This window comes from Diadema setosum, chromosome 3 (genome assembly GCF_964275005.1).
Source record: "Diadema setosum chromosome 3, eeDiaSeto1, whole genome shotgun sequence".
Classification (NCBI taxonomy): domain Eukaryota; kingdom Metazoa; phylum Echinodermata; class Echinoidea; order Diadematoida; family Diadematidae; genus Diadema; species Diadema setosum.
In genome coordinates, this window is record NC_092687.1 from 35,320,541 (window position 1) to 35,344,779 (window position 24,239).

The window sequence follows — 24,239 nt, forward strand, 5'->3', positions numbered from 1 at the left end:
CTTCAAATTTTATATAATAAGCAGAATAAAAATAGTATTCAAAATTCCAACTAATTCAAAGTATTAACCACTCATCACGTTGCATTCCGCATTAATGATTTTCAGAGAAAAGTTAGACATAATTAGTTATGGCAGAGCTGCACATTGGCAATCGTCCGAGGATGCAAAAAAAAAAAAAAATCGCTGTCGGACCATTAATGTTTCAGGAATGGACAAGCAGAAATTGGAAAAACTGGGCACCTACTGGTCCGATAGACAGGTTGGACCGGTAGAAAAAATGGGATAGTGTGCAGCCCTGGTTATTGATAGTAGCAATGGTATTCAGACGTACCACTTGGAATCGTAATTGTTGGGTCATCTTCGGGTTCCATTCCCGTTGTTGTCCGCTTTGGCGTGGTTGCGGGGTTATCTTCGGGTTTCATTCCCGTTGTTGTCCCCTCTGGCCTGGTTGTGGTGACAACAGGGCAGGTCTCGCTCGGCTCACCGACCGAACAGAGTGCCCAGCGGACGTCAGGATCAATGGTGTAGCACCACGCGGTATTTTCGCCGTCGGGGTTCCTACACAGGTTATGCGCTCCAAGACCCGCGTCCGGGTAATGTGAAGGTTTCCTGTTGTGAGAGTGAGGTTTCTGTACCGTCCACACCTGACACGTGATACCCTCTTCGGTTTCGCTCACGGAGCCGCGGTAGTCCGATGCATCCGCCTGTTCATAACACTCCGTGACGTCTAAGAGCAATATCAACCAGCAGTTATCTGTTATTATCAGCACTGACAACTACAATTACAGCTTCAATCTGAACAATATGAAATGAAATACACGCGTATAATTATTAGTTTGATCGCAAAATAGTGTTAACTCCAATCTCGTTGATTTTATTCTTTCATATCAATTTTGAGACATCTGCAGACGAATATCAGCTAGAAGTTTTCTGTTATTATCAGTATTTAGCAATACACGCTTTAATTCCCACCAATACAGAATGACATGCACCCGTTTTCGCCAATATGAATAGTTTGACTGCAAAATAGAGTTAATTCCCTTATTGTTGAGTTCGTTCTGTTAAGACTGCCTAAAAAAGGGAAAATATGATAAGGCAATACGCGATGAATGTAACATGTCATGCGAAAAAAAGGAAGATATCACTGAAAAAGGTTTGGTTTTTTTTTTATCCCATAATACACGTATAGTTAGAAATCCTTAATCCCTTTGCGATTATTCAATTCATTGTTAACTGGTGAGGAAACAATCGTTCAGACGTCAAGTTTGTGCGTCGTTATTTTTTTCCTAGTTTTTCTCATTTGTAATATCTGTAATATCTACCAGAAAGCAAACTTGAAACAACCCCCAGTCTGAAAAGAAAAAGAAATTAAATTCAGTGATGAGTACATCAGCCGTTTAAAGTTTACTGAATAGTGACAACAAATTTAGAGCATCTTCATTTCATACCTCCCTGGGTATAACTACACTGCCAAAATCGTCATTCAAGTAGAAGTCAAACAAACCACTTCCTATTATCCTATTCCTTTTTTTTTAAGATTTATATTGGCTAACCCTTAAGCAACCGTTGGTAAGCCGATAATTTTTTGGTTGACTTGGTTTGTTTATTCATTCATGCAATCATAGATAAAATTCTTCCCGAATTTTAGGATATCTGTTTTTCACATGGAAATTCCCCCAGCTATGCCCCAAATTTTACAAACAAGAAAGCTTCTCCAGCACAATTTCATCAGATTTGCATTTGACTTATGACGAAGCAAGCATTCAAGTTAGAATGAATTTGAATGATAACCGAGATCGACATTCAAGAAGGTAACTAGTTCAGTCAATTTAATTATAATGCTGTTTCATGAGTTTCTCACACAAGGGTGCAAAAAGTTTATTCAAATAAAAAAAAAAATGCAAGTGCAGCGCGGTCAGCGTTAAGGAATTAAAATTCACGATAAGGCAGCAATTAAAAAGTATGGACAGTCTTTGTTTGTGGTGCTTTTATTCTTTGTAGTTACTCAGCTGTTTGAATATGCAATCTGAATATATCTTGAAATTTGATTTTTGACTAGCTAATGACTTGTTTAACTTCACTTTTAAACACATATTCATACACGGTTTTAGCCGCTGCAACATTACGTGAATATCTCAAACACGGAGAGAATTAGTTGATGAAGCATGACCTTGAAAACCAGCAAAATTGGCGATGTAACCCTTTGGGGAAATAGGCTGATCCGATAACGACAACTAATGATCAGCGATGATATCGTCACGGGAACTAAGGAATTGAATCAAAATGGATCAGTATTGATTTGGACGTATAGGACCCCTAAGATATGGCTTTTTCCTGAATGTTACATGCATACTGTTGGGGATGAATATACGTGTAAGAGACACAAAGGTCGACAAGAAATAACTACATTCAATACAATTCAGATAATGAAATGAGGCCATGAAATTTAAATGAAATATGTATCATCGAATTGTATGAGAGTGAAAAATACCCGTACAAGTTGGGTAAGTTGATTGAATTAGAACATTGAAAGTGCCAAGTGGTGTTCCTATGAATGAAACTGAAACTGGTATTTGGCGCGGATTTTTGAACGCCTATCCAGCTTGCGCGAAATTGAATGCCGACTTTGAGTCGTTGAATTAAATAAAATCTAAAAGGAATGGCATGAAATAAAACTGAATACTCAAAGAATTAAAATGAACCGTGAGAGTAGAGCAGTTACAAAAAGTCGCTTGAATATGAACGCCTTTTCATAACATCGAATGCGAATCTGATGAAATTGGGCGGGAAAACATATATTATTCAAGGTTTTGGAGATACAGAAGGGAAATATTTTAAACAGGAAATTGGTAAGGGGACTGTATAAAGTTTCCGTGTTATCTGTTCCCATGACAGTTCCACATCATAAGAACATGTTACATAAAACAATGTCGGGAAATAATTCAGAGTGCCAGGTAAATAAAAACAAACAAACAAACGAACCAACCAGCAAACAAACAAAAAGAATAATTACGTACTCTCCCCGAGTAATTCAAATCTCATGCTGACGTGTTCATTAAAAGTGACTGGCAGCAAACGGACGTAGCGGGCGACGACATAAATAGGTAGGTCGTTTTCCACTGGCGTGTTCTTGTCCGTGTTTCCTTTGAAAGTCTGCAAAGAATAAGTTTATTTTTGATAACAGAGCTTAAAACCCCCTCTTCAATTTAATTTATCGGTAAGGTCCTCATAAGCTAAAGATAGGATTATTTTTGAATAACACTCCACTCGTTTTCTGATAACAAATATGTTTAGAGATAGTTAATGCAATCAAAACTTTTTTTTTTCGGATCAATTTTCTTTATTTGTTGGCAGCTTCAATCTCAAGTAGCTCATATAGAATTAATGGATATACATGATTTTAGCATTGAAAAAAAAAAGAGAGAGAAATATTTTATGATGACATTAATTCATCCGATAGTTAGCACTTATGTACCACTGAGCTGAATCATGAAGGGCATTAATAACCCGTTCTGTACTGAATTCCGAAATGTCAATAGGCTTAATACGCATATAATGCCACCTGGTTCCCGCACGGAACAGGTTAACTAGTGACAACAAGTTAATAGACTAGCTCATATGCCAACGCTTATAACAAACGTAGAATTACTTTACTCAAGTGTCCATTTTTTTTCTTTCTCTACAGATTCCATATGATTCGGTGTAGCGTAAGACCAGACTAAGGCTTAGGCCTACACTTTAATACAGAGGTTGAGTGTTCTCGCTTGAAAGGTTATGTACTATTTGAAAACGAAAGTCCCACTCAGTCTTAACTCTGAGACAGCATGCATAATTTATACGGGTTGCCTGCTACATTTGGTTTACGATCATTTAACGATTTCAACCAAGCATAAACATTTGAAGCAGCACTTTACATGAACTTTACATGTCTAGGGCACCGAAACGTTAAGTAAGCCTAACCTTGAGCCTGAAGGAAAGATCAATGACCCCCACCCCCTTTGCTACTTTCGTGAAGACTAAGGTAAAATCTATAGGTAACATTTTTTTGATAAGACAGTTGAGTATAATGATATAAGAACGGCCCACGTCCATGGAAGATCATTTCGAGTAAACTAAAAAAACAAAAAAACAAAAAAACAAAAAAAAAACAAAAAAAAAAAAAACACTTCATATCTTTTTTATTTGTCCAATAATATTCTATTTAACTGTGATGGGAAGGCAACATTGTATATACAAATTAGAACATAATCATTATGACAATTAACATTTACATTAACTGTGGAGAGGCCATTTTGTATGGTGGACTTGGGTCGTTCTTTGATTCATATGGACTTGGGTCGTTCTTTGATTCATATACATGATATTCTACCATAGAGATGGGAGAAGGATGAGAGAGGGCGCTATTATATGAATGTAAGAATGACCCAAGTCCTTCATTCTTACGTCCATATGAGATTTAACTCATTCATTTCAGGCACTTCCGGGGGTAATTAGAATTTATCATTTGCACACAAGATGAGTCCATGCATAAGCTACAATTTCCCATGTCAAACTGAATTTGGCCAAAAATTGGATTTGGGTCGTTCTTACACGCACATACACACACACAAACCATAGCTCACCTTTGACTTAACTTGAAAGCATGCATAGGCATATTGCGATAAATCAGATCCTATCTCGATAACAATTTGGCACTTGATGTGCTCCGTGCTTTTAAGTTTAAACGCCGGTACCGATCTGTGCGCATTGTAAGGGTAGGTGTATTTGAATAATATCCAGAATTCATGTTGATCAGTTAACGAGGTATCGATCATGCATATCATTATCTTTCAAGACGATATGGAATAAAATATCGTTAATGTGATCGTTCGATTAAAAATATGGTGTGATTGACTGGTCTATTTCAAGCTGCTTTGTATTTGTATACTCTTTAAAATCTAATACATTTATCCCCACAAAAAATAAAAATAGAGAGACAAACAATCCGGCTTGTGCCGAAAGGGTGGGTTGGGTGGTGGCGCGTCGCGTTAATGGGAACACCACCCTTTGTCCAAAGCCCCCCCGGTTTTGCCGAAAGGGTGCGTTGGGAGTGTTGGGTCGCGTCGCGTTGACTAGAACCCCACCCTTCGTCCAAAGCCCCCCCGGTTTTGCCGAAAGGGTGCGTTGGTACTTTTTCCTCATGTAATATTAAAAGACGAGTTTTTAATTTATATTTAACCTTCAAACAACCATTTCAAAGAGGCTATCGTCCGGATCGGTTAGCCCTATATGGCTTGTGCCGAAAGGGTGGGTTGGGTGGTGGCGCGTCGCGTTAATGGGAACACCACCCTTTGTCCAAAGCCCCCCCGGTTTTGCCGAAAGGGTGCGTTGGGAGTGTTGGGTCGCGTCGCGTTGACTGGAACCCCACCCTTCGTCCAAAGCCCCCCCCCCCCCCCCCCGGTTTTGCCGAAAGGGTGCGTTGGTACTTTTTCCTCATGTAATATTAAAAGACGAGTTTTTAATTTATATTTAACCTTCAAACAACCATTTCAAAGAGGCTATCGTCCGGATCGGTTTACACTATATTACCACTTGGTCTACAGCCAGTTGGTCTTAATAGACTGTTTAATATCAGTTGGTCTAATAACCAGTTGGTCTAGTCATCATTTCGTCCAATTACTGTTTGGTCTAATTGTTATTTGGTTTAATTACTATTTGGTCTACAGTCAATTCGTCTAATAATAACCATTTGGTCTATTTTTTGGTCTAACACCAATTTATATCATCAAATACCGATTAATTTTGGTCCATTGCCCAGTTGGTCTTGCCTCTGTCTATCATCATTTAGTCTACATCCATTTAGTCTAATAACCATTGATCTTATCGTCATTTGGTCTAATAGCTAGCCTCCTGGTCTAATCATGTACCATTTGGTCCAATCATCGTTTCGTCTGTATGACCAACTGGGCTATTTTTTTTTTTTTTTTTGGGGGGGGGCCTTTTTATTGATGTGTACACCAAATTTATATTGGACAAATTTGTTTTTATTTTAGACCATTTGATGATTAGACGAAATTAGACCAACTCATAATAGACCAAAAATAGACCAAATGGCTATTATTAGACGAATTGACTGTAGACCAAATAGTAATTAAACCAAATAACAATTAGGCCAAACAGTAATTGGACGAAATGATGACTAGACCAACTGGTTATTAGACCAGTCTATAGACCAACTGGCTGTAGACCAAGTGGTAATAGAGTGTAAACCAATCCGGACGATAGCCTCTTTGAAATGGTTGTTTGAAGGTTAAATATAAATTCAAAACTCGTCTTTTAATATTACATGAGAAAAAGTACCAACGCACCCTTTCGGCAAAACCGGGGGGGCTTTGGACGAAGGGTGGGGTTCCAGTCAACGCGACGCGACCCAACGCTCCCAACGCACCCTTTCGGCAAAACCGGGGGGGCTTTTGACGAAGGGTGGTGTTCCCATTAACGCGACGCGCCACCACCCAACCCACCCTTTCGGCACAAGCCAACAATCCTGATATTTTGCAGACGGAAATGTTAATGTATTCTTTTTATAACAATACGACCCACGGTATGAAATATCTTAATACTTTACTACTTTGTAGTAATAGGTAAAACAGATTTAACTTATTCGTACATCTTATTCAAAAGTCAACTTTACCTCATTGAATTTGCCTACAGACATTACTTAAATCTGAAAGGCGCAAAGTTGTGTTCCAATGTTGTTATTGACTCTGTCACATGTAAAGGTGCAAAGTTTAATTTTTTTGACAGTGTAGATTTTTTTTACTCTTTTATTTTTACTCATATTATACAGAAAGCATCGCAAACAAGAGGGTAACCTTCTGCCGAAAGAAGTAGAGTGAGAGAGAGAGAGAGAGCAAAACAGAGAGAAGAGGGAGAGACGTGGATATTGAATGAGTATAATAATCATAATACCTATAATGCATTATTTGAGTGCCACGGTAATAATAATAATAAAAAAAAAAAAAATGTTACCCCGGGCAAAGACTATAAAGCCAGAGAATATTCGGAGTCAACGTGGACGACTACAAACAAAAGGACGCAAATCTCTTCTTTTCTAGTTAACACAGATTTCATGCTTAAACAGACTGCTTGGACATTTCTATGTGTATATGATTATGCTCGGAGGAAAATTCTTGACCAACCTGGATATTTTAACTTGACTATGTTAAACTAATACAAAGCTTTCACATTCTATTTCATGAATTTATAATCGTAACATGCAGATCAGTATCGTTTGCATAACTTTTTAATGAATTAGTATCTGTTTCTACTAATTTCGATTTAAATGTAATTTCTTATCAGCTGCTGCCATAACCAAACACGTACATATTTTGATTATTTACAGTAATCAACTCTCCTGGTGACCTACGAGTACAATGAAGTGCAGAGTTGTATGTCTCCAAAAAAAAAATGGGATTACTTAGTAATTCCTTTTGCTTACAACGTTTTGACCAGATGCATCAGTCACCATCTGAAATTCCGCCTCTCCGTCTGGTCTGTACAGCACCTGGTAACTCGTAACCCACTGTGAGTAGTGCGGGTAACGACCCTGGGTAATGACCCCGGTGATCAGGAAGTTCGTCAAAAGATCCACCTGTATCCATGGTGATGGGTCATCGTCTGCTGCGCACCAAGCTCCTCTGCGACCACCCTCTATAGCGTTAAGTATTAAAAAATTAATTAAAGCATACAGAGACGTTAAATTGCAATCAACAATACAAACGGACAGGTTTACGGATATCAAAATTATTTCATTTATTACTATAGTACTATTGGTCAATCTCTTTCTGTTGTTTTGGTTTTATTTCTTGTCTTAATCCTTTGAACCCTTTGAACGTCGATTGCCACAAAACCCCATGACGTTGTTCCCAGTTTCCTCACCAAAGGTTCAGAAGTTCAAATCAATTTCTGTCAATTTCTGTCAATGTAACAGAAAATGCATCTCGCTCTCTTTAGCGCAGAAAAGACTGAACAACAATAATATTGAGTCCTAACAGTTACGATACATTGTAATGTTAATCATTACATCAATGCTAATAGAATGTGGACCCTTCTAATTGATTAAAATAGTAATAACTAAATAAGAATGCAACAGCAACAACAAAATTTCGGTAACCCGATATAAGAGACAGACGGATAAATGCATATGGAAAAAAAAAAACAAAACAAAGAAGCAAGCAAGCAAACATACCAAAAAAAAGAGCATGAAACAGGACTTCATGGGCAGTAACATAACTCTTTTAGGAAAAGACCAACTGACTGACACAATAGGAACAAGACGAACGTAACAATGGGATAACAAAATCTGTTATCATAACCTCAGCTGTAATCAGGCAATGGTAGCGATGATAAACGTGGCAATGAAGATTTTACACATGGTTAACAAAATATGCCTACAAACTATTCCAATTCTCAGGCGTCGCCATTATGGGATTGTTAAAAAAACAAATAAAGACATTGCGTTTAAAATGAGTATGTAGAAGGAGCAGATATTAGGCCATGATCCCAGGAGATAATGTCCAAGCTGGCACTGAAAGCTTCAAAAACAGAACGACGCGTCGAAATACTTACCGGCTGGATGATTCAGCCTGGCGTGATCCGCGCAGTCCGGGAACTGGTAACACGAGCTGGCGGAAATCTGATCAGCGGTAATCGTCCCGTCCTCCATACCTAACGGTACAGCCGCCTGGATCTGGTCAACTGCAATATAAGTGCGATCAATATACTAAATATAAATCGTTGCTAGAATAACAACGCAATGTAACGCGTTGAATCATATGCATGTTCAGCATTCCTATAGTTACATCTCTATGTTGCTCGGGTGACGAGGAATCTTGTAAGCGTATTAAGAGTATACACAGGTGGCCATCTCGTTATGTTCTGATGTATTTTATTTGTTTCTCTTACTCTTTTTGTTCTCTTTTCCTTTACGTCCCTTTCCTAACTTTCATAATTTTCTATTTTGTTATTCGCCTTTGAGATTTGTAACAATGACATGAAATCAAATCAAATCAAACGCGAATTACTGAAAATCGCTTTTTTTAGGGGGTGAGGGAGGACCAATTGTCAGGTAATCAGTTGAGCGGCGTCCCGTCTTACCTACCTGTATTACCCCAACACCATTTGAATACAACAGTAAAGGAAAAGACAATCCCATTTTATAATGCTTCTTTGGCTGCGATGCTTTTTCTTTCTCCTTACGTATAGAATTTGATATTTCTGACATGCAGAATTTTGGAGCTCCAACATCCACACAGGTATATGTGCCAAGTCATATCATCGTACTCCAATTAGTTCATTTTCAGGAATAAAAGAGCATTCGACGGCACCATTTCAAAATCATTTTTCAAATTCAAATGTGACCCTGGATCACAAAACTAACAAAAAGTCGCCAGACATAGGTTTTTAGTTTAGGGCAGATTCTGAAAGAGCAGACTCTAAGCCTTACAACGATGCATAACTCAATTCAAATGGACTCCTCTAACCTATGTAAATACTGGAAAGAAATCACACACTCTGGAAAATTGTGAATTGAGAAAAGAGGCGCTGAAGTACAAGGTCTATTAAAGCGCCTAATCTTTACCTAGCCGTTCTCGCTGTGCGATGAAAGGGACAAAACACAGAATGTAAAGCACCGGAGCATTAACAATGAAAGGATTATCAGATTAAACTGAAACTAAGCATGCTCTATAATCACATGCTGTCCATAATAATTAATGCCAACTTTTAAAGCAGTGGCATTATCCTTTCAAAAGTTACTAGACTTGAAAGTGAAGAGTATGCAAAGGATTTTAAAAGAAATGAAAGGGGCTTCTAAGACATATCTGATCGTTCTATTCTCCCCAAAAAAAGGGTTGTAAAAAGGAAAAAAAAATGTTCAAAACACACTTTCCCATTCATGTTATGACCCCAAAATTGAAAATAACGTGGAAGAAGGAAAGCTCTCTCAGACAATATGAAAAAAACTCAAGATTGGCTCAGTTGACCCATTTCACCTTTTTTTAGTCCTCATGATTTTTGATATACGGTCACAAATAGTCTTACTTCCAAATAAAGTAAAACAGAGTAATGTAAATAACCGTTATATGAGTTAAAAAAGCCAAAAAAAAAAAAAATAGAGAGAATTTCAAATCACAAAATCTTCAACACGGTCTACACCGTACAATCATAGCAGTATCATCTCTGTATACTTTTATAAATGAGCAAGTAAAGCAACTACAATTTTATTTCTAACTGTACACGGAAAATAGAAATGCACAAGAGAAGCACTGTTTGTTAAAATGGGGGGAATTTCTCTGTAAGAAAAAAAATGGATAGGTGGATAAATTCTTATAAGTCCCATTGTCAAGCCTATTTTGAAGGATCCAGAGCCGGGATACATTAATGCCCATATGCTTTGCTTTTGAAAAAGCCAGTTTTTACAACGAAGAAGATTATGATTTTTTTGTTCTTCTACGTTTATCCATCAGTGGCATGTTTGCGGGAAAAACAAATAAACTTGGAATTTGAATCATACAATCACTTTTTATTCATTTCTCCATCTAAAACAAAGCATTTAGAGCTTGCGTATGGTGTTAAACAACTAACATCGTAGATTAACTTCCTCCTCCGATGCAAAAAAAAGGAGAGTATTCATGTACGAATGAATATACACATACATAATCATTGTAATGCGTATACTATCATAACATATGATAATATAAGATGCATATCATAATTATATATATATATATATATATATATATATATATATATATATATGAAGACCTGAATATAAAAACGAAAAAAATAAACATAAAGTCCAATTTTTGACCAAATTACGTTTGACATGGGAAATTGTAGCTTATGCATGGACCTCATCTTGTGTATAAATGATAAATCCTAATTACCCCCCCCCCCCCCCGAAGCGCCTGAAATTAATGGGTGAAATCTTATATGAATGAAAGAACGACCCAAGTCCAGGACGCGATATTTTTTTTTTCCAGTATGGGAAAGGCATTTATATGTCTTGGTGACTTCGATAGAGAATAACTATCAAGTCTTTGACTTTATTACTCTCTCTAAGCCTGACGGAATAAACCGTTACAAACTTCAGGACATGTTCACCTTCATAGACATGTGGGTTGAGTGAATGCAGCAATATTAGTAGAACACATCAGTGAGAGTTTGAGCAAAATCGGACAATCCGTTAAAAAGTTATGATTTTTTTGAAGTTTCTGCTCAGTCACGGCTGGATGAAAAGACTACTATAGCTTGTGATGTCACATGAGTACAACGATATAAAGAAAGAATAAAGAAAATTCAACATATTTCAATTTTTTTCGTATAACAAAAGAACACTCGACTTCTCTCTTTAAGAAGGCAGGTGGAATAATATTACCCTTAAAATACGTCAGTAGCAAGTCGAAGATATGTGCACTTTATTAAAAAAGTGACGTTTTGTGAAATTCTCTTTTTATTTTCCTTATATAGTTGTACGCGTGTGACATCATACACTGTAGTATTCTTCTCTTCCAGCAGTGACTGCGCAGATGCTTAAAATATTCGTAACTTTTGAACGGATTGTCCAATTTTCCTCAAACTTTCACTGATGTGTTCTACTAATATTGCTGCATTCTCTCAATTCTTATGTATATGAAGGTGGACTTGTCCTTTAATATACTTTAGAAATTAAGAGCAAAAATGAAAACAAGAAGTTGAGCAAAACCCAAACAGGGGTTCGAACCACCGTCCATTTTATATTCAGAGGTAGCTCCATGATCAGAGCCCTAATACATCGTGCCACAGCGAAAGCTGCCGAGAGCGATGGTCATTGGGCTATTAAAGTATGCAAACACAATTTGTCTCCCTATAGTATTAGATTTCAGACCTTTTTTTTTTTGTCAGTAGACTGCCGTAGACTTTACACACACTAGTGACTTTCCCATACTGGGAAAAAAAAAAATGCGTCCAGGACTTGGGTCATTCTTACATTCATATTGTAGCACCCTCTCTCATCGCTTCTCTCATCTCATATAGGGCTCACATCCATAAATATTTCCCCATAGGGATGTGTGTTAAAAATCAAATTTCAAAAAAATTCTGTAACACAGGTGGGAGAAATGAGGTGTTTCAGCTTCACTAACCTGGATAAGTTAGATATACCCTTTCATCCATCAAATTCTCAGGGTGGATAAATCAGTTCAAATTCTGTCCAGGGGTCCGCAAAGCCAGACTACAAGTTCTTATCACTCAAAAAATCACCCATTTTCCGTACACGTACCCAATAAAATATAGTCCCCTCAAATTCCACCAGAAAAGCTTTCATCTTCCAACCAAAATGTAATTTGTAGAGGAATTCATACTCAATATCTACAGCTATTCAGTTTTTTGCCAAACTACATCATTGATTTTTAATCAATTTTTTCTTCATTTATTTTGGTATCTTTGGTACGAATTTGTGAAGGGGCCTGGGGCATTCCCTTGTATTTACGGGTGTGAGCCCTATAGCAGCCTATATTGTACATGATTCAAAGAACGACCCACGTCCATCACACAAAATGGCCTCTCCACAATTAATGTAAATGTTAATTGTCATAATAATATATGTTCTAATTTGTAAATACAGTGTTGCCTTCCCATAACAGTTAAATAGAACATTAGTGGACAAATAAAAACAAATATGAAGTATTTAATGTTTACTCGAAATGGCCTACCATGGACTTGGGTCGTTCTTATATTCAGATACTCATATATGTGACCCTGCATCACAAAATGAACACAAAGTCGCCAGACAGGAAATTTTAGTTAAGAGCACATTCTGAAAGAATAGACTTAAGCCTTTAAATGATGTATAACTCAAATCAGTATTTATGGATTCTCCTAACCTATCTAAATATTGGAAAGAAAGCACACAGTCGGGGAAAGTGCGAACTGATAAAAGAGGCTCTGAAGTACGGTGTCTATTCAAGCGCTCAATCTTTACCAAGCCGTGCTGCCTGTGCGATGAATTGGACAAAAAAACAGGAAGTAAACCACCAGAGTAACAACAATGAAGGGATTATCAGATTAAACTGAAATTAAGCATGTCTTATTAACACATTCTCTCCATAATTAATGCCAACTTTCAAAGCAGTAGCGTTATCCTTTCAAAGGTTATTAGAGTTGAAAGTGAAGAGTGTGTACAAGGTTTTTAAGAAATGAAAAGGGGACTCTAAAGACACACCTAATCACACTAATTATACAAAAAAAAAATGCGAGATAAACTGCTCAAAAACACACTTTCCTGCCCATTTTATGATCCCAAATTTTAGCATGACGTAGAAGAAGACTTGCTCTTTCATAAAATATGAAACAGTCAAGATCAGCTAGGTTGACCAATTTCACCTATTTTCACTCCTCACACAAAATCAGTGTGTGCGACTTTTTGCTCATTTTGTGATGCACGGTCACATATATATATATATATATATATATATATATATATATACGTTTGTTTATTTCATCAAAGGATGAAACATGAAGGAAAAATAATGAAAAACCAGGTTTTTCTTCAATTTTACTTACCCCGTACACTCAGCGCTGCCAGTAACAAGCTGAAGTGAGCAAGTTTCCTCATTGTGAGAAATACAATCGGGACGGTGTCTCGTGAAGCCTAGAAGAATATGAAGTATAATTATGCCATCGATTTCAGATTTCTTTTTTATACATTTTGCTTTGATATTATATTAAGTGTTTCATCGCAAAACGCGTTCACTAAATTATTGTTACGTTTTAATATTATGTGATCAAACTTTCCTTCAGGGAAGAAATAATGAGAAAATATAGAATATTTTAATCATAATTTTAAGGATATTTCCTATTATGCAAAAGCTTAGGTATCACTGGAAGGATTTTATTTTGGTTATATGCCACATTGGACTAACTTTAATCAAGTATTGGAATGGAGCTTAATCTGTTTTTGGATCAAATCCTTCATATAGTTTAGTGTTAGCTGAGCGGGAAAAAAATGAATCACAAAAGGTATTTTGAGAGTAGTGTGATCGGAAATTAATCATAAGTATCTCATTGGAATAGGGTATTATTCTGTACTTTTAAAGGACAAGTCACCTTCATAAACATAAGGATTGACAGAATGTAGCTGGAATATTAGTTGAACACATCATTGAAAGTTTGAGAAAAATCGGACAATCCGTTCAAAAGTTATGAATTGTTGAAGTTTTTGTGAAGTAACCGCTGGATGAGAAGACTACTGTAGTGTATGAATAACTTAGATGTCACATGCGTACAACAATATGAGGAAAATTTAAAGGGAATTTCACAAAATTTCATCTTTTGAAAAAAGTACAAATTCCCCTGACTCGTTACCGACATACATTATGGGTAATGTTATTCCCCCTGCCTTTAGAAAGAGGCAAGTCAAGTGCTCTTTTATTATGCGAAAAAAGTGAAATATGTTGAATTTTCTTTATATTTTCTTTATACTGTTGTACGCATATGACTCACAAGATGTAGTAGTCTCCTCATCCAGCGGTTCCAACTCAAAAATTTAAAAAATTCATAAACTTTTGCATCGATTGTCCAATTTTCCTCAAACTTTCACTGATGTGTTCTATTAGTATTGTTGCATTCTCTCAACCCTTATGTTTATGAAGGTGAACTTGTCCCGCTTTACCCAATCATCAAATTGCCGTCTATGCGGTGTAGGAATCCGCTTTCTGATTGGATGAATAACGACCGCTCATGAATAATAATGTCGCTTCCCTTCGCTATCTGGGTTCGCGCGCGCGGTTTGAACTTCACGTACTGTACGATCGTCAATTTACGTTCCCTCGTCAACTCAAATGAATAGCGTCTTTTATTATTGGGCACCAGGCTATGTCGAGGGTGTCGCAAATTTCTACTACATAATTGTCTTGAATTTACTGATTCATGGAGGCAATCTTTTATGGAAACTGTAATCCGTTGATCACAAGCCTTCAAAGTCTTTCAATGAAAAGCGATCGATCGGAGGATTGTGTACAGGCTTGCGTATTTCCATTTACTGTACACGACTGTAAGACACGCCAAGTAAATCTCGCATTGTGGCGATATCAAAGGCACACGAACCCACTCTTGACTTCCTGTTGTTCACAAAATTCCTTACCATAGCTAGTCGATGAATTTTGGAAACAGAAGGAAGTTTATTCATTGTATACAACATTTGTAAATCTGTTACACCTTGTTTGTCCCCGCTACTTGTATCCAAATACAAAGCTCGCGTGTCGGTAACAGAAGCACGTGGCTTTATTTCAACACTAGGCAAACCATCAACGATGTAATATTACAAGTAGAATTGGTGATACTGATTTATCAAAGTCGAATTTCGTAATAGAATAACGTCCACTTGAGTTTATTTCTTGGTTCTGTTTCAGTAATTCCCATAAAATTGACAAGAGCCTGGAATATGTTCAATATTCAAACAAATCTTTGCATCTTTCTAACTTTCTTTGAGACGAATACAAATGCATAATCCACGCTTGCGCGATACCTGCCATCCCCTGAAGAAGTCTGTATAAAGAAGGTTGCTTCCTGAAATTATCAATCGTGACTACCTACAAATTTCGATCATGCGACTTATAATAGGTTTTCATTGGATGCATACAAGATATCACCGAGTGGATTTGTGAGTTTATCATCGGGGTTTGATGCTGCTATTTTTCTGTGCGATCTTACAATTCCTTTACAACTTCGACGTAATGTCGGGAAGATAATTATTATTCACTATGTATCAAGTGAAATGAGATTTCACACAGTGATACAAGACATATATTTAATTATTATAAAAAATAATCACCAACCTAAATGAGTATCGTTATTTCTTACATAGAAAAAAAAAAAACTAAGAATAAAACACCGGTCCTGTTTAAGCCAGTTGACAGAACATGTATGAGCTCTTCAGATGAAACAGGGGAGTCTATACGATGAGAAGAAAAAAAAGGAGAGAAGAATAGGCTGGTCATCTAAACTTTGTTTGATTGACGGTAGATAATCTGAAAAGATTTTTCAAACGTAATGTAAAATTATACAAGATGAGGTTTGCCTACATCCTGTGTTTTGGTAATATCTTTCTACGTTTTATATATTACATAATATTATGTATATATATATATATATATATATATATATATATATATATATATATATAATCAATACATATATAAATTTTATGGGCAGAGTATCTTGGAGAAGAGATCATCACCATCAATGATAATATTCAATCTACACGTTTGTATATGGGAATGAAGAAGGGGATAGCTGGAAAGGAAAGTGATGAGATGTAATGAGATAAAATGAAGGAGCACTAATTGAGACAAATGTATTACAAAGGAAGAGCAAAACGGCAAAAAAGGGAAAAAAGGTACAACATTATGCAAAGATTTTGCAGTCATTTTTTGTGTACGTTTGCCTTCAAATTTCGTAGTTACGTAATTCAAAATAGCCAACAAAACAAAAGAAAAAAAGATAGCGCCATGAAGATGTTCATTCAACCTTGTTTGCCTTTCACTATGTCCTATCACTTCAAAAAATGTAGCATTAGCACAATTCAAATTAGAATTCCCATCGAGAATTCAGATTCGCATGAATGTGAGAGAGTGCCTTTTCAGACAGGGTCGCAGGTGAGCATTTCCGAGTTCGTCGGAGAAGTTCATTCATATTAGAAACAAAAAGGTTGACCACCCGACAGCTGATAGAAGAAGACGACACGACCATGGGAGAACGGCGAGCACATGTCACACAAGCTTGAAGGTCTAAAATCATTGCATCACTTCAGAAAATAGCGAAAAGATGATATATTTGTTGAAATAAACGACATTTCTCCCGACATTCTTCGATCTCTCATAACAGACGGTTAATTTTGCTGAAATGATCTTCTCTTATGTCATGAGTGTAAATCAATATTATTTTGTTTTATTGTGTATACCAGTCATCGCCCGATAAAAGACAGAAAATGAAGTACTATTCTCATTCAATAAGCATAATATATAAAGGAAACGAGCATTTGCTGCAATCGTTTATGAATATGAAAATGCTTCAATGCGATTTCACGAAGTCTAAAGGAATGAATGCAAGTAGGTCTACCTAAATACAGAGATGTATAATGCAATTATTATAAATAATACGCAGCCACGATAAGTGCATAAACCACTTCAATAGCAGCATGAAAACATTTGATCACATCAACATATGAGATGGACAAGAACATTTCATGCTTTTATTGCTCGAAATTCCTTGCTCCTAAACAAAGTAGAGTGTTCAATTGAAGCGACGGGTTATCACATCTCCGTCTTTCGCAAAACTGAATCATCACTTCGCAAATTTGGAGTGCTTTTACAAATTTACATAAACAAAGTTTTTTTTTTTTAGGCATGAGTTACCATATTCTACTAATTATAAATCGATTGAGCTACAAAACGGTACTTGCTAAAACCATTATAACTCAATGATCGCGAAATCATTTGACTTGTGAACTTCCGAAAGAGATGGACTGAAAAACCCAGACTTCTAAACGTATAAATAATTGACAGAGCGACTATAGGCGAAAATTAGCATATTATGAAGAATTCATACAAAACTAGAACCAAAAAAGACTAAACAGTCGACATCACCATTGTCGGTATCGTCGTAATATGGGATGTAATTTCATTTTGACTGCCTCTTTGAAATGCTGCAAACATCAAATACTGAACATCATAATTTTTATTTGTGAATTCTAAGCGTATGAGAGAGAGAGAGAAAAAAAAAGACTTCTGCCGTATGTCTTGTTTCTCGCTTTATTGCAGCGTATGTCATTGTCGAAGTTTAAATTCTGTAATACATGTTCGTAACAAGTACATGAGAACTTGCACATTGGATTCCCAACAACCATAAAATCATTGGGGTCCGTAAAAGCGGTTACGTAATACATACGAAGCACATCATTATAATGCATTCTATGGACCGGTGCAGAATAAAGAAACTGTCTGTAATCGGCCTTTGAACTTCTCTATTATGCTCATAATCCCCGACTTTTCAGATGGCGTCTACAAGCGGCCTTAGGAATGTTTTTGTATCAACATCCTGTATATTCAAGGAGGTACAATGTAACCTGATACTCTGGCCACCTGGTCTATTCAAAGTGTTCTTGCCTATAACACGCGCACATGTTACGCTGTGTTTCACCATGATGAATATAATTGTAAGACCCCATAGTGGCAATATCGGCTCTTGCATTGTATGAAAATGATGACTATTATACAGTATATCCTCTATTTGGTTCGTTGGCCGAGTAGATTTTTTGAACGATCTTATAACATAATCACGCTGTCATTCATAAGTATGAGAGAGAGAAAAAAAGCTTCAAGCAACATCGAAGTTGAGTTTCTTAAACCAATCTTCCATTTGAATTTGTTTCTTGGTTTTGTTTCAACAATTTTCATAATGTTGACAAGAGCCTGATGGGATGTTCAATATTCAGATAAATCGTTGCATCTTTCGTGCAATCTTTGACAGCTAATGGTGACTAAACCTGCAAACTCCATGCATTTTTGTATAAAGACGTTTGCTTTGTGAAATTATCCATCATGACTGCCCCCAGATTTCGACCATAATTATATGACTTAGGTTTCCATGAGATGAATAAAGGAGATCAACGAGAGCATTTATAAGTTTACTGTCGGGTTTTATGTTGCAATTTTTATGTGCAATCATGATTCCCTTACAACTCTACTGTAATGGCGGGAAGGTATTGTTCACTGCACATCACTTGAAATTAAATTTCACACAGTGATATGATAATCATCAGCAAACGGGATAGATTGTTGTCATACATCTATATATATATATATATATATATATATATCCCTAGTTGGCACCTTAGGGAGACATATTGGGGGGAAGTGTCTTCATTAGGGAGACAACTGGTCATTAAGGAGACAATTTTCGTGTCTCCATTGCGTAAACTGCCATTGAACATGTAATAATAAATTTGCATATAAAACAAATGGAAATGTCTTCCAAATGACCCATCTAGGAGTATATATATATATATATATATATATATATATATATATATATTCAAGTCAGTTGATGGAGCATTTATGAGCTCTTCCGTTCTGCAAACGAAACATCGGAGTCTATGCGATAAGAAGAAAGATTGAGAGATAAAGAGATAAAAAATAGGCTGGTCTTCTAAATTTAGTTCCATGGACGGTAATCTGAACACACTTTTGCAAACGAAATGAAATATTACACACGGCTAGGTTTGCCTATAATCTGTGTTATGGTGATATCTTATGAGATTATATATAATAATACGGGCAAAGTATCTTGGAAAGGTGATCGCCACCATCAATGGGGATATTCAATCTAAACAATTAATTGTAGATGATGGGAATGATGAAGTGGATAGCTGGAAAGGAAAGTAATGAGATGCAATGAGATAAATCGAAGCAGCACTAATCAAGGCAAATGCATTACAAAGGAAGAGCAAAACGGCATATTCGAGTGTTCAAAATGGTTCAACATTATGCAAAGATTTAGCAGTCATTTGTGTGTGTGTGTGTGTGTGTGTGTGTGTGTGTGTGTACTTTTGTCTTCTAATTTCACAGTAAGGTAATTCAAAATCACCTAGAAAAAGATCGCACAATGAAGATGTTCATTCAATCTCAGTTTCCTTTCACTATATCCTATCACTTCAAATTACGTAGCCTTAACACAATTCAAATTAGAATGTCCATTGAGAATTCAAATTCGTCTCAATATGAGAGAGCGTCTTTTCAAACAGGGTCGCAGGTGAGCATTCCCGAGGTCGACGGAGAAATTCATTCAATTTAGCAACAAAAAAGGTTGGCCATCCGGCAGCTGTAGAAGAAGCCGACATGATAATGGAAGTATGGCAAGCACAAGCCACACAGGCTTGAAGGCCTAAAATTATTACATCACTTCAGAAAATAAGGAAAAGATGATATATTTGTTGAAATAAACGACATTTCTCCCGACATTCTTCGATCTCTCATAACAGACGGCTAATTTTGCTGAAATGATCTTCTCTTATGTCATGACTGTAAATCAATATTTTTTTATTGTGTATACCAGTCATCCCCCGATAAAAGACAAAAACAAAAATGAAGTGCTAACAATTTCATTCAATAAGCATAATGTATAAAGGAAACGAGCATTTGCTGTAGTCGTTTATGAATATGAAAATGCTTCAATGCGATTTCACGAAGTCTAATGGAATGAATGAATGTAGGCATACCTAAATGCAGAGATATACGTAGACATAAAAAAATACACAGGCACGATAAGTGCATAAATTACTTCAATAGCAACATGAAAAAAAAAATGTGATTACATCGATAAACATGAGATAAGACAAGAACATTAATTTCATGTCTTTATTGCCCGAAATACCTTCCTCCTAAACAAAGTGTTCAATTGAAGCGATGTGGTTATCACGTCTCCGTCTCTCGCAAAATTGAATCACCACTTCGCAAATTTGGAGCGCTTTCTACAAAGAAAAAAAAAGAAAAATCGTTTTTTTTTTCGGTATAAGTTGTCATAATTGTTTGACTGATTATAATGGATGGAACTCAATGATGGAAAAAAAAATTGACTTGTGAACTTACGAAAGAAGTGGACTGAAAACACCTCAGACATCTAAATGTATAAGTAATTGACAGAGTGACTATAGCCGAATATTAGCATATTATGAGGAATTCATACAGAACTAGAACAAAAAAGACTAAACAGTCGACATCACCATCGTCGGTATCATCGAAATATGGGATATTATTTTATTTTGACTGCTTCTTTGAAATGCTGCAAACATCAAATACCGAACATCATAATTATATCTACAATTTTTTGGCGAATGCTAAGCGTATGAGAGAAAAAAAAAAGCCATATGTCTTGTTTACTCGCTTTATTGCAGCGTATTTCGTTGTCGAAGGTTAAATTCTATACATATATGTTGGTTACAACCACATGAGAACTTGCACATTCGCTTCCCAACAACCATAAAATCACTGGGGTCCGTAAAAGTGGTTACGTAATACATACGAAGCACATCACTATAATGCATTCTATGGACCGGTGCAGAAAAAAGAGACTGTCTGTAATCGGCCTTTGAACTTCTCTATTATGCTCATAATCCCCGACTTTTCAGATGGCGTCTACGAGTGCGTCTTAGGAATGTTTTTGTATCAACATCCTGTCTATTCAAGGAGGTACAATGTAACCTGATACTCTGGCCACCTGCATGGTCTATTCATAGTATTCTTGCCTAAAACACGCACATATGTTAGGCTGTGTTTTACCATGATGAATATATAGGAACCCATAGTGACAATATCCGCTCTTGCGTTGTATGAATATTATACAGTAAATCCGCTATTTGGTTCGTTGGCCAAGTAGATTTTTTGAACGATATTATAGCATAATCAGGCTGTCATTCATAAGTATGACAGGAAAAAAAAACCTCCAAGCATCATCAAAGTTGAGTTTTGCAGACCAATTTTTCATTTGAGTTTGTTTCTTGGTTTTGTTTCAGCAATTATTTTTTTCATAATATTGACAAGAGCCTGATGGGATCTTCAATATTCAAATAAATCACTGCATCTTTCTGGCTGTTTTTGACAACTAATGATGACTAAATCTGAAAAATCCATGCTCTTGCGGTACCTGCTATCCACACTGAAGTTTGTGTGTATAAAGAAGTTTGCTTTCTGAAATTACCCATCATGACTGCCTAAAGATATAACTTAGGTTTCCCTGGGATAAATAAAAGATATCAACGAGCGCATTTGTGATTTTACTGTTGGGGTTTAAATGCTGCCAATTTTACTAGTGCAATCTTACGATTGACTTATAACTCTATCGTACTGCGGGGAAGATATTGCTCATTACGAATCACATGAAATAAGATTTTACAAAGTGATTAAACATAAGTTATTCATCATATGATAAAAAGTAATCACTAACAGGAAACCTGATTGTTTTGATGAATATGTATATTTGATATAACATTTATGAGGTCTTCCGGTCTTCAGGCGAAACATTGAAGTCTATGCGATAAGAAGAAAGATTGAGAGATAGAGAGAAAAAAAAAATAGGCTGGTCTTCTAAATTATGTTTGATGGATGTAATCCGAACACTCTTTTGCAAACGAAATGTAATATTATACACAGCTTGGTTTGCCTATAAAATATGTGTTATGGTTACATCTTTTTAGATTATATATATATATATATATATATATATATATATATATATATATTCATAATACAGGCAAAATATCTTCGAGAAGTGATCGTCACCATCAATGATAATATTCAATCCACACATTTGTAGATGATAATGAAGAATTGGATTACGGGAAAGAGAGGGAGAGAGATGGAAAGGGGGGGGGGGGAGAAATATGGTGGTCTTCTAAATTTTGTTTGGTGGATTGTAATCCGATCACACTTTTGTAATCGAAATGAAATGTTACACACGGCTAGGTTTGCCTGTCTGTGTTATGGTAATATCTTTTTAGATTATATATATATATATATGAAGAGTTTGTTTGCAAAAACCGATAAGTCCATATTTGCCAAATGGAGATATTTGCGATTAAAGGTCAAGAAAAATAAAGAGAATAATAAGAAATGTTTTGCTTCTTTTGACCATAACTTAAAAAATATACCTTTATATGTAGTGACCAATATATCATTTAAAAGGTATTATTTTGTTCTTTATGACAGAGATCGTACTTCAAAATCTTCAAAAATGGACTTATCGGTTTTTGCAAACAAACCCTTCATATATATATATAACGGCCAAAATATATTGGAGAAGTGACCGCCACCATCAATGATAATAACCAATCTATACGTTTGTAGACGGGAATGTAGTGGATAGCTGGAAAGGAAAGTGATGAAATGTAATGAGATAGAATGAAGGAGCACTAATCGAAGCAAATAATGTATCATAAAGGAAAAGCAAAATGGCAAACTTGAGTTTACAAAATGGTGCATTATGCGAAGATTTTGCAGTCGTTTTTTGCGTATGTTTGTCTTTCAATTCATAGTTAGGAAATTCATAATCGGTAACAAAAAATATAGTTCCATGAAGATGATCATTCAGCTTTGTTTTCCTTTCGCTGTATCCTATCACTTCAAAAATGTAGCACGAACACACTTCAATTTAGAATGCCAATCGAGAACTCACATTCGTCTCTATGTGAGATAGTTTGTTTTTTTTTTTTCAAACAGAGTCGCAGGTAGCATTTCCGAGTTCGTCGGAAAAGTTCATTCAATTTAGCAACGAAAGGTTGGCCACCTGGAAGCTGAAGAAGTCGTCATGACCATGGAAGAATGGCGAGCACATGCCACACAGGCTTGAAGGCCTAACATCATTACATCACTTCAAAAAATAAGGAAAAGACAACATGTTTGTTGAAATTACACCATTTCTCCCGACATTCTTCGATCTCTCATAGCAGAGGGCTAATTCCCCTGAAATGATCTTCTCTTCTGTCACTGTCAAGAGTGTAAATTAATATTTATTACATTGTGTATACCAATCATCCCCCTATAAAAGACGGAAAATAAAGTACTTTCTCATTCAATGTGCATAATGCATAAAGCAAACGAGTATTTGCTGCAATCGTTTATGAATATGAAAATGCTGCAACGCGATCTCATAAAGTCTTTAATTCGATTGAAAGTATGTACCTAAATGCAGAGGTAGATAGAGAGAAGACACATGCACAATAAGAGCTTAAACCACTTTGGTGATAGCATTAAAATATTAATTACATCAAATAAAGAGAAGAGCATTTCAAACTTTTATTGCTCGAAATACCTTACTCCCAAAAAGTCGAGTGCTACAATTGAAGCGCTCCATAATCACATCTCCGTCTTTCGCAGAATTGAATGACCGCTTCGCAAATTTGTAGCGTTTTCTACTACAGTGTAATTTGAATGATTGTTTTTTTCCGGCATGAGTTGTCATATCCGATTGACTGAAAATGGATTGTACAACCAGTGGCGTTTGGCTGAAATCCTTGCAACTCAATGATAGCAAAATCATTTTGACTTACATAAGAAATGGACTAAAAACCCAGATTTCTAAACGTTTAAATAATTTATATAGCGACTGCATCCGAAAATAAGCATATTATAAAGAATTCATACAAAAAATAGAAATACAGGCTAAAC

General features: G+C 36.1%; 1 protein-coding gene across 1 annotated transcript; it reads right to left on the reverse strand.

Annotated features, from left to right (window-relative positions):
* Positions 1 to 299: 299 nt before the first annotated feature.
* On the reverse strand, positions 300 to 13,636 carry LOC140246817 (inactive carboxypeptidase-like protein X2). The gene is made up of 5 exons (XM_072326146.1): positions 13,585 to 13,636; positions 8,611 to 8,739; positions 7,481 to 7,692; positions 3,018 to 3,153; positions 300 to 727 (listed from the first exon to the last, which is right to left on the reverse strand). Exons 1-5 carry the CDS (start codon positions 13,634 to 13,636, stop codon positions 300 to 302), a joined length of 957 nt encoding a protein of 318 aa, XP_072182247.1.
* Between the last annotated feature and the right edge of the window lie 10,603 nt (positions 13,637 to 24,239).

Bases quoted from the DNA above. Each gene is read 5' to 3' on its own strand.
- LOC140246817 (XM_072326146.1), bottom strand. From the start codon at position 13,636: ATGAGGAAACTTGCTCACTTCAGCTTGTTACTGGCAGCGCTGAGTGTA. The intron at 7,693-8,610 runs GTAAGTATTTCG...TTAACGCTATAG, and splicing joins CAGGCTGAATCATCCAGCCG to AGGGTGGTCGCAGAGGAGCT. The intron at 3,154-7,480 runs GTAAGCAAAAGG...TATTCTTTGCAG, and splicing joins ATGCATCTGGTCAAAACGTT to ACTTTCAAAGGAAACACGGA.